The 12,969-nt window shown below is 40.7% G+C and overlaps 1 protein-coding gene across 4 annotated transcripts in view; it reads right to left on the minus strand.

Moving 5' to 3' along the window:
• Positions 1-700: 700 nt before the first annotated feature.
• The window catches only part of ZNF605 (zinc finger protein 605), a 34,383-nt gene continuing 22,114 nt past the window's right edge, over positions 701-12,969 (minus strand). For 3 of the 4 annotated variants that reach the window (XM_030821755.1, XM_030821754.1, XM_030821756.1), the window contains exons 4-5: positions 12,483-12,603; positions 701-6,377 (exon numbers count right to left, since the gene is read on the minus strand). In XM_030821755.1, the coding sequence (XP_030677615.1) occupies positions 4,588-6,377; positions 12,483-12,603 (1,911 nt within the window). In that variant the 3' untranslated portion in view covers positions 701-4,587. Of the gene's footprint in view, positions 6,378-12,156; positions 12,250-12,482; positions 12,604-12,969 lie in introns of all 4 variants that reach the window. The other variant, XM_030821757.1, reaches the window with a different exon arrangement.

Consider the following 12,969-nt stretch of genomic DNA (forward strand, 5'->3'; position numbering starts at 1 on the left):
GGCTCAAGTGACCCTTCTGCCTCAGCTTTCCAAGTGGCTGGGATTACAGACATGCACCATCATGGCTAATTTTTTTTTTTTTTTTTGAGATGGAGTTTTGCTCTTGTTGCCCAGACTGGAGTGCAATGGCGCAATCTCGGCTCACTGCAACCTCCTCCTCCCAGGTACAAGTGATTCTCTTGTCTCAGCCTCCCAAGTAGCTCGGATTACAGGCATGTGCCACCATGCCCGGCTAATTTTTTTGTATTTAGTAGAGACGGGGTTTCACCATGTTAGTCAGGCTGGTCACGAACTCCTGAACTCAGGTGATCCACCCACCTTGGCCTCCCAAAGTGCTGGGATTACAGGTGTGTGTCATTGCACCCAGGCCATCATGGCTAATTAAAAATTTTTTTTGTAGAGATGAGTCTTGCTATGTTGTCCAGCTGGTCTCAAACACCTGGGCTCAAGTGAGCCTCCCAATTTGGCCTCCCCAAGCACTGGGATTACAGGTGTGAGACACCACCCCCAGTCGAAAACTTACTTTGGATATAACTGATTTGAATTTTATTCTTGTGAAATAGTGATGAGATTTTATATTGTCTACTTCTAAGCTGCAGACAGTCATCATGAGGCAAATGCAATTTTCTAAGGTAAGGAGAATGAGAATGGCCTTTCCCCTTCAGTCTATGGCAAAATAAAGGGGGGCATGGGAGAATCCTTACAGTGGAAACCGTTTTATTCTCATACACAGGTTATTACAGTACAATTAGGAAGAGACAATCACAACTCACAATGCTATATTCAAATTATGCCAAAGTCCCGACATATTCATTTCATTTGTAAGTTAATTCCTAAAAGACCAGAGCAGAGTGATACACAAGTTTATTAACACAGACTACAATGTCAGTGAAGCCTCCTGGCGTTGTCGAAAACAGAAAACATGTATAAAGATCTTCAAGATGCAGGTTAAAATGCAAATCCAAGCGAAAGGAAAAAGCACTACTGTGAAGCCTAATGGCAATTATTTCCCTTCAAAGGAGGTTTGTGTCCAGCTGGAGAGAATGACTGGTGGACAGAAGACAAAGGAAGGCAAAATTCCTAAGGGAGAAATTCAAAAAATGACGGGCGTGCTGCCCTCTGCTGGGCCTCTTTGGCAGTTGACTTCAACTTAATGTATTAGCGCCATAAGGTTCTAAGAGAAGCAACTCTGGCTTGATCTTAGAAAAGCTGATTTTCTTTTTGGCAGCATATTTCTGGTGAGAACTGATGGGAAAGGTGGTGTGGATTCGTGGACGAAGTCTCTAACGTAATCTTGACTACTGAAGGGTAAAGACTTGCCCACAGGTTACAGATTACATGAATTATACACAATGAATGGTAGCAGATAGGACAGGGATATTTTAATTGTACAGCATAACACTTTAGAGAGCTGGGAAGTACGGGACATCATTCCCATCTTTCTTCACTCAGTAACTGATTATCTTGTTTCTTGTCCATGGATATTTAACCTAAATAACAATGCTTCTTGAAGGTTGTTTGGCTAACCCAGAGGTAGTAAAAGACTTCATAAGTCTTTCTATTACTGAAGAGGGGCTTAGTAATAACTGCAAGTCCATTTATATATGTAGCAGATGGTAACAATCTCCAGAGCCACTGACATATGCAGCAGAAAAGCACAAAGAACTTTGTATTTGTTATAATTTCTACTGCATTGTCCAGATACAGATAGAAAATACTGATATGTAGTGTGGGGAATCTTGAGACATTTCAGCCTAGGCACTATGAGGCACTTGTACTGATAACTGATTATCACAATTTTATTAAATGCTCATCATTTAACAGATGGCACAGAAAATAAATGGCACACTCAAAGTATTAACTCAAGAACAATTAATAAAGGCACTATTTACAAATATATGTTCACAATTAAAGACACCCAACCAGTGGGTTGGGGAAGCACCCAGTAGTAGTTAAGTCTGAAGATCATGGAGAGGGAATGGTGTCAACTGAAACCGAGAGATCTACAGCCATAGATGGGGCTTCCCAAAGGGAGCTGTATCCTTATGGGAACACAGAAGCTACCTAAACCATGGTCCAGGTAGGAGGAAGGGAAAGGTATTAACTTTTTCTCCTCCCACCTGATCTCTTTCTGGTATCTCCCACTGTTCAAACCTATGAAGAAACCCCAGTCTCTAGAAGACAGCCTCGGGGGGGAGCAGACCAGAAAATGGAAAAGGGATCGAAGAAATAGGGAATACTCAGCACACATGGAGATCCACAATACATATAATTTCTGTCATGTGCCTAGTACAAATTCAAGTTACCCCGAGCCCTGAAGGAATAGGCTTCTGACTCAGATGATGCAGTGTTAAAAATTCACACTTAAGTGTTATCGTCGTCACACTTTACTTCTAAATAAACTCCAAATATGTTATCATTACTTTGGCTTTAAGCAGCCAATTCCCTTTTAAAAAGATTTTAAAAAGAGAATATCTTTTATATTTACCCACATATTCACCATTTTCAGAACTTCATTCCTTTGTACAGACCCAAACTTAAGTTTTGTATTATTTTCCTGCTACCCTCAAACTTCCTTTAATGTTTCCCGAAGACAGGTCTACAGGTAATAAAATTATCTTTGATTTAGTTTGTCTGAAACAGTCTTTATTTTGCCTTCATTTTTGAAAACGTTTTTGATGGAAACAGAATTCTAGGTTGCAGGGTTTGTTGTTTATTTCATTCAGGAATTTAGAGATAATACTCCATTGTCTTATAGCTTGCATAGTTCTCACCAGAAATATGCTGCCATTCTTTGTCCATGTGTATGTATTATCGTTTTTTTCTCAAGGTGTTTTAAAATTATTGTTTATCAGTGCTTTTCATGAATGTGACTCTGAGGTGCACTGTTGTGATATAAATTATGTTTACTCTACTTCAGATCATTTGAGCTTCTTGAATATGTGGGGGTATTGTTTTCATCAGATTTGGAAAATCTTTAGCCATTATTTATTCAAATCCTTCTTCATTTCTCTTCATTTTCTCTCCTTCTGGGACTCCAGTTACACATATATTACACCACTGTAGTGGTTTTCCTATTCTCTTTCTCTTAAGTCTTTTTTTCTCTCTCTATCACTTTGGTAGTTTTTATTCTTACTCTTCAAGTTCATTGACCTTTTTTTTTCTTTTTCTGTATCTAATCTCTCCACCCAGGATTTTAACAAAATCAGAAGTTGTTTTCATCCCTAGAAGTTCCATTTTGGCCATTAAAAATATCTCTTATACCTCAGGTTTCATCAACCTTATGTTTTCCTCTACTTTATATTTACAATAGCTCTTTTAATATCCTTGTCTACTAATTCCATCACCTCTGTCTTTTCTGGGTCTCCATTGATTTTTCTCCTGGTTATAAGTCATACTTTATTGCTTCTTTGCATGCCAGATAAATTTTTTTGGATGCTGGACACTATAGGTCCAGAGTAGCTTTTAATCTAGAGCTAACTACTAAAACAAAACCTTTCTGAGAATTCTACCTGATGCTTTGTGTGTTAGAATCTGTTTCCACTCTGGCTGCTGAGAACATAAACTATTCCCAGCCCTGCATGAGTTCCAGGAATTGTTCAGCCTGCTGCTTTCCAGTGCTGCTTTTCCTGGCCTCAGTGCAAGTCAGTACTAAGTCAAAGGAGTCAGAGAACTCCCAGCAGACTTCTTGAGCCCTGTATCTAGGAGGATCCCATCTCTCCAGCACTTTCCCCTGCAAATTCTAGCTGCTGTGGCCTCCCCAACTGCCAATCCTGTCTCTTCAATTCAGCAAGATTTATTGTTTCCCTTCCCTGAACTGCAGCCTAGTAACGGCCATGCGGGTGCAGGCTGAGAAACCGTGGTGCTCACCTCACTCTGTCTGCAGTCTCCCGAGGATCACAAACCTGTGCTTGTCCTATGTCTGAAAACCATTAAATATTATATGTATTGTACAGCTTCTAGTTGTTTAAGGCAGGAGAGGAGATCTGACCCTTGTTATTCCATCACAGCAGAAAGCAGAACTCTTCACATCTAAGTAAACACACCTAACACTTTGACTGCTTTTTGTAATAATAATAATTTATGTATAAAGAACACCACTTCCTTACAGAACTATTTCAATAGCATCATGCTTGTCAAATTCTTTATGTTATTGAGACTACTCTTCAGTATGAACCTCTGTAGGTATTATTCTCAAGTGTATAGTGAGTTGTCCTTTCTTGAAGTCTTCCACTTTGTTGTAACAAACAATAGAATTTTCTTCCTGTTTAGGTCTTCTAAACATGTAATAAACTGACTTTTGACTAAAAGCTTCTGTACTATCACAACACTAATAAGGTTTTCGCCTCAACGAGTCACTTAATATGTAACGAGTAGTGTCTTCTGGGAGATGACTTTTTTTACACTGTTTACTTTTTAAAAACTTCTCTCCTTTCTAAATTCTGCTTAGTGACTCTTGACTCCTCAATTCAAGCTTTTTCAACAGTCACTGCCTCAATAGGGTTTCTCTCCCATATGCATCCTCAAAAGTGTCAGAAAGTATGACATTTGATAGCAACCTTTCTGCATTCGCCAAACTCATGATTTTTATATTATATGATTTCTCTGATGTAGCATAAGCTGCGATTTCCTGTTGAAGGTGGTCCCACACTCATTGCATCCATAGTATTTATCTCCTGTATGAATCCTCTGATGCCTCATAAGGTGTGACTTTCTCGTGAAAGACTTCCCACATTCACCACATTTATATGGTCTCTCTCCTGTATGAATTCTCTGATGTATAATGAGCTGTGCCTTCTCAAAGAAAGCTTTTGCACAATCACTGCATCCATAGGTTTTCTCTCCTGTGTGATTTCTTTGATGCTTAATGAGCTGCACTTTCTGAACAAATGCTTTCCCACATTCACTGCATTCATAGGGTTTCTCCCCTGTATGAATTCTCTGATGCCTAAGAAGCTGTGGCTTCCAGGCAAAAGCTTTCCTACATTCACTACATTCAAAGGGCTTTTCTCCAGTATGGGTTCTCTGATGATGAATGAGACTTGACTTCTCACTGAAGGTTTTCCTGCATTCACTGCATTCATAGGGTTTCTCACCTGTGTGTGTTCTCTGATGTGATATCAGGCTTGACTTCTGGGTGAAGGCCTTCCCACACTCAGTGCATTCATAAGGCTTCTCCCCAGTGTGTGTTCTGTGATGCGTTAGGAGCTGGGACTTCCCAAAGAAGGTTTTCCCACATTGAATGCATCCATATGGTTTCTCTCCTAAGTGAATTTTTTGATGTCTTAATAACTCTGACTTCTTAAAGAAGGCCTCTTCACAATCACTGCATCGATAGTTCTTCTCTCCTGTGTGAGTTACCTGATGTTTAATCAGCTGTGGTTTTCTGATGAAGGCTTCACCACATTCGTTGCATTTGTAGGGCTTCTCTCCTGTATGAATCCTCTGATGCCTAATGAGAAGCGAGTTCCTGCTGAAGGCTTTTTGACACTCACTACATGCATAAGGTTTCTTCCCTGTGTGGGTCCTCTGATGAGTAATAAGCTGCGACTTCCAAAAGAAGGCTTTTCCACAGTGACTACATGTATAGGGTTTCTCTCCTGTGTGCGTTCTCTGATGTGTGATGAGTTTTAATTTCTGGGAGAATGCTTTCCCACACTCACTGCAACTGTAGGGTTTCTCTATTGTGTGAGTTATCTGATGTCTTTTAAGCTGCGACTTCCTACTGAAGGCTTTTCCACATTCACTGCATCCATACGGCTTCTCTCCAGTATGAATTCTCTGATGTAAAATGAGGAGTGACTTCCTACTAAAAGCTTTCTGACATTGGCTGCACCCATATGGTTTTTCTCCTGAGTGAGTCCTTTGATGAACAGTGAGCAGCGACTTCTGTGAAAAGGCTTTTCCACACTCACTGCATTGATAGGGCTTCTCTCCTGTATGAGTTCTCTGGTGTATAATAAGTTGTGACTTCTTGTTAAAAAATCTGCCACATTCCATGCATAAATAGACTCCTGTGTGTGTTACATGATTAGCAGTGAGCCATGGCTCTTTGTTGCTGGGTTTTCTACATGTATTGCAATCACAGTACTTTATTCCACCATGGGTTCTGTCAGGTTTGACACAGAATAATAATTTCTTATTGAGTTCATCAATTTTCTTTCTTTCACAGTTATTTTTTGGAATAAGCAAATCAAAAGGACATTTTAAACTTTTTTCTCCTGTGCCACATTTATGGGATCTCATTCCTACATGAACAATGTTTATGCTTGAATTAAATATTTTTCCAAAAACATCATATTTATGGCCTCTCTCCATACTTTTAAGGTTGTCTTGATTATCTCGGAGCCACATTTTGGGATTATCTAGCCAGACTTCTAAAAAGAGAAAAAATGAACCATACTGTGTAATTCCTTCAATTATTATGCTTATCGCATAAGGCTTCTGAAATGGTGCCATAATCCCAGTTTTTAAAATTCCCTCAAATAATGTGTACTTCTTGGGCATTGACAATTTTGACAGAAATGAAAATGAATTTTTAAATTACAAATGTTTAAATACATGAACTTTTATTTTTACTGTTTATATATATATTTTTAAGATGGAGTCTTGTGCTGTCACCAGGCTGGAGTGCAGTGGCGTGATCTCGGATCACTGCAACCTCTGCCTCCCGGGTTCAAGCAATTCTCCTGCCTCAGCCTCCTGAGTAGCTGGGATTACAGGCATGTGCCACCACACCTGGCTATTTTTTGTACTTTTAGTAGAGATGGGGTTTCACCGTGTTAGCCAGGATGGTCACGATCTCTTGACCTCATGATCCATCCACCTCAGCCTCCCAAAGTGCTGGGATTACAGGTGTGAGCCACTGCGCCTGGCCTTATTTATTTATTTATTTTTTTGAGAGGGAGTCTCGCTCTGTCACTATGCTGGAGTGCAGTGGCGCGATCTTGGCTCACTGCAACCTCCACCTCCCAGGTTCAAGCGATTCTCCTGCCTTAGCCTCCTGAGTAGCTGAGACTACAGGTGTGTGCCATCACACTTGGCTAATTTTTCTATTTTTAGTAGAGATGGGGTTTCACCATGTTGGCCAGGATGGTCTCGATCTCCTGACCTCATGATCCGCCTGCCTCGGCCTCCCAAAGTGCTGGGATTACAGGCGTGAGCCACCACACCTGGCTAAATACATGAACTTTTAAATAAGGAAATATTAAATATACTCAAATAACAGCGATCATGAGATGAAAGAGCCTGGAGCAATTTCCAGTCAAATACGGAGGTGATTAGTTTACTTTTTTGACAATAATCTACGATTATCTACTATGTGTCCAGAACTTAGTATCAGAAGATAAGAGGAGAGGTAATAGAGTTAAGAATGTGAATAATAAAAACATAAAAATGCAACATTAGTATATATTGTTGAATGATATAATAGAAAAAGTAAGGGATATAATGCAGAATAAATGTACAATATCAACTTTACACCTGAAAGATAAGAAACTTTTTTTTGTACTATTATTGCATTTATAAAATATTCTTATTCAGGATCATTACTTAAATCACTGATATCAATAACTTCACCATCATCAGTAAAACCTCCTCTTGGAATTATCCAAGAGTTCTCCAGAGCTCAGTATCAACACCTGTATTTAACTTCTTCACATTCATCCTCCTTTAATTGGATCTATAAAGTATATATTGTATGTATATGTAATGCTATCATTGGAAATTACTCCTAACCACAATAATTTTTTGTATAATAGTAGAACAGATATTTTCATCTAATAAGTACAATTGTTTGTGATTTCTACAAGACCATTTACTGCATATTTTAAAGGTTTATTTACTTGACTTTTTGATGATATTATTTACTAGCAATTGTGGGGTAATATTCTCAGGAAGGACTTTGCGGGATGAAAAGATCTGGCATGGTCTCAAATATAAAACGAGGCTGGGCCTGGTGGCAGCTCACACCAACAATCCCAGCACTTTGGGAGGCTGAGGTGGGAGGACTGCTTGAGCCCAGGAGTTTGAGACTAGCCTGGGCAACATATGGAGAAACTGTCTCTACAAAATTTTTTTTCTAAAATTAGCCATGTGTGGTGGTGCACACGTGAAGTCCCAGCTACTTGTGAGGCAGAGGGGGTGGATCACTAGAGCCTGAGAGGTTGAGGTTGCAGTGAGCCATAACTGCATCACTGCACTCCAGCCTACGAGACAGAGTGAGACACAGGTTCAACAAAAACAAAAAAACCCCAAAAAACTACTCTTTTCTAGGGGGGAAAAAGCCTCATCTAATTCTCAGACATCAGAATTTCAGATGAAGCAGGCTGGCTGCGGTGACTGACGCCTGGAATCCCAGCACTTCAGGGGGCTGAGGTGGGTGGACCGCTTAAGCCCAGGAGTTCAATACCAGCCTGGCCAACAGGTGAAACCCCATCTCTACCCAAATACAAAAATTAGCCGGGTGTGGTGGTGCATGCCTGTAGTCCCAGCTACTTGGGAGGCTGAGGTAGGAGGATCACTTGAGCCCGGGAGGCGGAGGTTGTGTGAACCGAGAGTGAGCCACTGCACGTCAGCCTGGATGACTGAGTGAGACCCCATCTCAAAAAGAAAATAGAATTTCAGAGGAAGCACAACTGCTGATAATGGAAAATTAAAGACTCAGTGTTTCGGGCATAAACAAAGATGATAATACTATTCGTTGAGATGAAAAGGACTATGCAAAGAAGTTTGAAGATCAAAAGCAAGAGTCATATGTAGGCAAGTGTGAAATCTACTTGAAGAGTTTATAGAAAATTGTTTTATAAGATGTGGGAAAAAAGAAAAACAATAATTTTAAATTAAAATCAAATCAAGATGAGATTAAAAATATGTCTATCCAGGCCGGGTATGGCGGCTCACGTCTGTAATCCCAGCACTTTGGGAGGCCGAGGCAGGCGGATCACAAGGTCAGGAGATTGGGACCATCCTGGCGAACACGGTGAAACCTCATCTCTACTAAAAATACAAAAACAAATTAGCCAGGCGTGCTGGCGGGTACCTGTCGTCCCAGCTACTAGGGAGGCTGAGGCAGGAGAATGGCGTGAACCCAAGGGGGGTAGCTTGCAGTGAGTCGAGATCGCGCCACCGCACTCCAGCCTGGGCGACAGAGCGAGACTCTGTCTCAAAAAAAAAAAAAAAAACAGTCTATCCAAATTAATGAATTAAATGATAAACAATAATAAAGTAGTTTATGCACAGGCTTAAAAGTAGTATTTGGTGATTTTTTAGAGACAGGATATCACTGTGTTGCCCAAGGAGTGAAGAGGTAGGGTCATACCTCACTGCAGCTGCAAACTCCCAGGCTCAAGTGATCCTTTTGCCTCAGTCACACAAGTAGTTGAGACTGTACGTGTGTGCCAGCAAAGCTGGCTAATTTTTAATATTCTTTTTGTAGAGATGGGGTCTTGCTATGTTGCCCAGGTGGGCCTGCAACTCCTGGCCTCAAGCAATACTCCTGTCTTGGCCTCCCAAAGCACTGGGATTACAGGCATAAGCCACCATGTCACACCCACCAAAATGTCATTTTGATGGCACACCAACAAATACCCTCTTTATTTCTTTCCTTCATAGTACTTATCAAATAGGTAATCCTCTTACCCGTGTCTCCCCCAGTAGAATGTAAACTGTATGAGCATAGGGAACAGGTTTGTCTTTTTCACTAATGTATCCCCACTGTATAGCACATAACAAGCCCTCAGTAAAGGTAGGATAAATATTATTCACTTGTCATTGAGTTTCTAATGTAGTTCCTTTTGGTATCATTAATCTTGAGAATTAATTTTGCACTTTAACACAAATGCTTCATGTTCAAATACTGCATTGCTGAATATTTTATGGTTTTACATTGTCTTCTAAATTAAAATCCTACAAAATTATTTCATGATTCATTTCAATTCCTCTCATTCCACGTGAGAAGTGGTTCTAAATTAATAGGGGAACATAACATCTATCTTTACAGCTTTTCCAAACTGCACATACTCAGACCTAAACAACAATGGGAATGGTGCCCAGACATCTGTAACCTGAAATATTTCCCTGCTGTGCATTACGGCTCTTCCTGTAATCCCAGCACTTGGGGAGGCCAAGGCGGGAGGATCACTTGAGCCCAGAGTTTGAGACCAGCCTGGGCAACACAGTAAGATCCTGTCTCTCCAAAAAAGCCAATTTTTTAAAAATTAGCTGGGTGTGGTGGTAGTCTCAGCTACTGGGGAGGCTGAAGTGGGAGGAGCTCATGTCCAGACAGGTTGAGGCTGCAATGAGCTGTGACTGCACCACTGTACTCCAACCTAGGTGACAAAGTGAGACCTTGTCTCAAAAAAAATTTTAAATAAATATTTCCCAAGGTAGATGCTTAGATGGAAACTTTTCTACTGAAGAGACATCTGATAAACAAGACCTTTCCTCATCTGGCTCCATAATGACCAATTTTTAAAAATCAAATAAGTACATACCACAAATTCCACAGAAAACACAGACTACGTTACTGGCAATCTCTCTTTATGGGGAAAAAAATCTTAGGACTAGTTGTTTTAGGAATTTCAAATAATGTCTTATCAGGCCTGAGTTACTATACTATAGATGCTACATGGGTAGAGATTTCAGAGAAAACTGTGAGTCAAGGAACATTCACTGGGGTTGAAGAAAAGAGCTCAAAGTGAAGTCGACCTGGGGAAACTGTAGCATAATCAAAGGCACAGATGCAGAGAAAAATTTCAGAAGAGTAGTGAGGAAGAATCTAGCTCAAATGGAGTTAATAATGACTCTTGAGCATAGAAAAATAAATGGAGAGATAAGATGTTCCCATACCAGGAGGTTCTTCAACAAAAACGGAGATTAAATGTCACACAGCAGGTAACGGGGACTGTTTTTTTTTTTTTTTTGAGACGGAGTCTCACTCTGTCGCCCAGGCTGGAGTGCAGTGGCGCAATCTCAGCTCACTGCAAGCTCTGCCTCCCGGGTTCACGCCATTCTCCTGCCTCAGCCTCTCCGAGTAGCTGGGACTACAGGTGCCCGCCACCACGCCCGGCTAATTTTTTTCTATTTTTAGTAGAGACGGGGTTTCACCGTGGTCTTGATCTCCTGACCTCATGATCCGCCCGCCTCGGCCTCCCAAAGTGCTGGGATTACAAGCGTGAGCCACCGCGCCCAGCCAGTAATGGGGACTTAAACCCACCTGACTATGTGATGGGATGAGAGAGAAGCTTTAGAGAAGTTAAACATCAAAAAGTATACCAGAAAGATGCACTGGGAACTGACTTGAAAATCCTTAGTCTGTACAGAGGAAGGTAAGAAGCAAAATCTCCTTACTGTGTTTAAGGTATTAGGGTTTTTTTGTGTGTGTTTTTGTTTTTAGACACAGGGTCTCACTCTGTTGCCTAGCACACCCACGGCTCACTGCAGCTTCCAGCTCCTTGGCTCAAGCAATCCTCCCACCTCAGCCTCCCAAGTAGTTGGCACTAGAGGTGCACACCACCATATTTGGCTGAATTATTATTATTATTTTTAAGTATTATTAGTAGTAGTAGATGTGGGGTCTTGCTTTGTTGCCCAGGTTGGTCTCAAACCCCTGGCCTTAAGTGACTGTCGTGCCTTGCCCTCTCCCCAACCACCAAAGCATGAGGATTACAGTATGAGCTACTGCGCCCAGCCTAGATTTTCATTCTATATCAGTGGGTTCATCTTCTACTCTGTGTGGTTTTAAAATAGAAATATATCAAATCAGAGGAAGAGAAGAAAAATAATAAAAGTTTGAAGTTTAAATAAACTCAAAGGCAATCAGTGTTATCTAAAAGAAGAAAAAAGTTATGAATTCATAAAGAGAGCCTTAACCAAGAAAGTGGGGTTCTAAATGGCCACCAATCTGTGCCACTGAATAAGAGGGACACATTTAATCATAAACTCCATGGAGAAAAGACACATCCCGATGTGGAGACCTGGTTATGGGGCACATCCATTAAAAATCATGAAGAACTCATGTCATCAACCTTGAGTCAACTCTAAAGATTCAGGAACTTTAAACACAGTTTTATAGACAACACTTTAAAAGTGCCCACCTGTCATCAAAAACCTGAGATTAAATGTTCACTGTATCTCATAAACCTGATTATTCCTCACCTGAAAAGTTTTGATTTAGGATTTCTTGATCTATTATCCATGGATCTTGTTGTTCCAGTTTGAAAATTGCATCAGGTTTGAGAATTTGAAAACCTGTCGATTGGAAACACAGAGGACTTGGACCTAACTGCTTGGGCTAAGAGTCTTAAATATGAAGAATGTTTTATTACAAAAGCTGCAAAATAAAGCAAGTGAATGAAAATCTTTCAATTCAGTATAAAAGTCAAATAATCTTTGACATGTAAAACTTACGTCCAAAATCAACAAACACCTCACAGGCCAAATAGTTACTGGCCATACACTAAGTTACATAAGAATGTTCTTACCCAAGAAAACCAGATTGCTATAGTTCTCCAACATCACATCTCTGTACAAGTTCTTCTGAGTAGGATTAAGTAGCTGCCATTCCTCCAATGTGAAATCCACAGCCACATCCTCAAATGATATCTGGAAAAGCATAATCCCTGTTAAACCTGAAGTGGTTCTCATTTGGTCTTTTAAAATACTTTCTTCTGTATTTGTGGTAGGTGGCCTCTAAGATCGCCCCAGTGACCTCTGACTCTGGTATTCATGCTTTTGCATAATCCTCCCCTCTTGACTGTGGGCCGGACTCACTGACTCAATGTCCTGAACAGAATAGGGGAACATGATGAGATGCCACTTCCAAGACTAGGTTAGAAAGAAGTGCAACTTCTATCTGGGGCACTCTCTCAATCTCTGGAGGAGTCTGGCTGCTGTGTTATAAGGCCGCCATGTGGAAGCTCATGTGCCATGGAACTGAGGCTTCCCAACAGCCACTGAGTGAGCCTGGAG

This window comes from Nomascus leucogenys, chromosome 10, assembly GCF_006542625.1.
Source record: "Nomascus leucogenys isolate Asia chromosome 10, Asia_NLE_v1, whole genome shotgun sequence".
NCBI lineage: Eukaryota > Metazoa > Chordata > Mammalia > Primates > Hylobatidae > Nomascus > Nomascus leucogenys.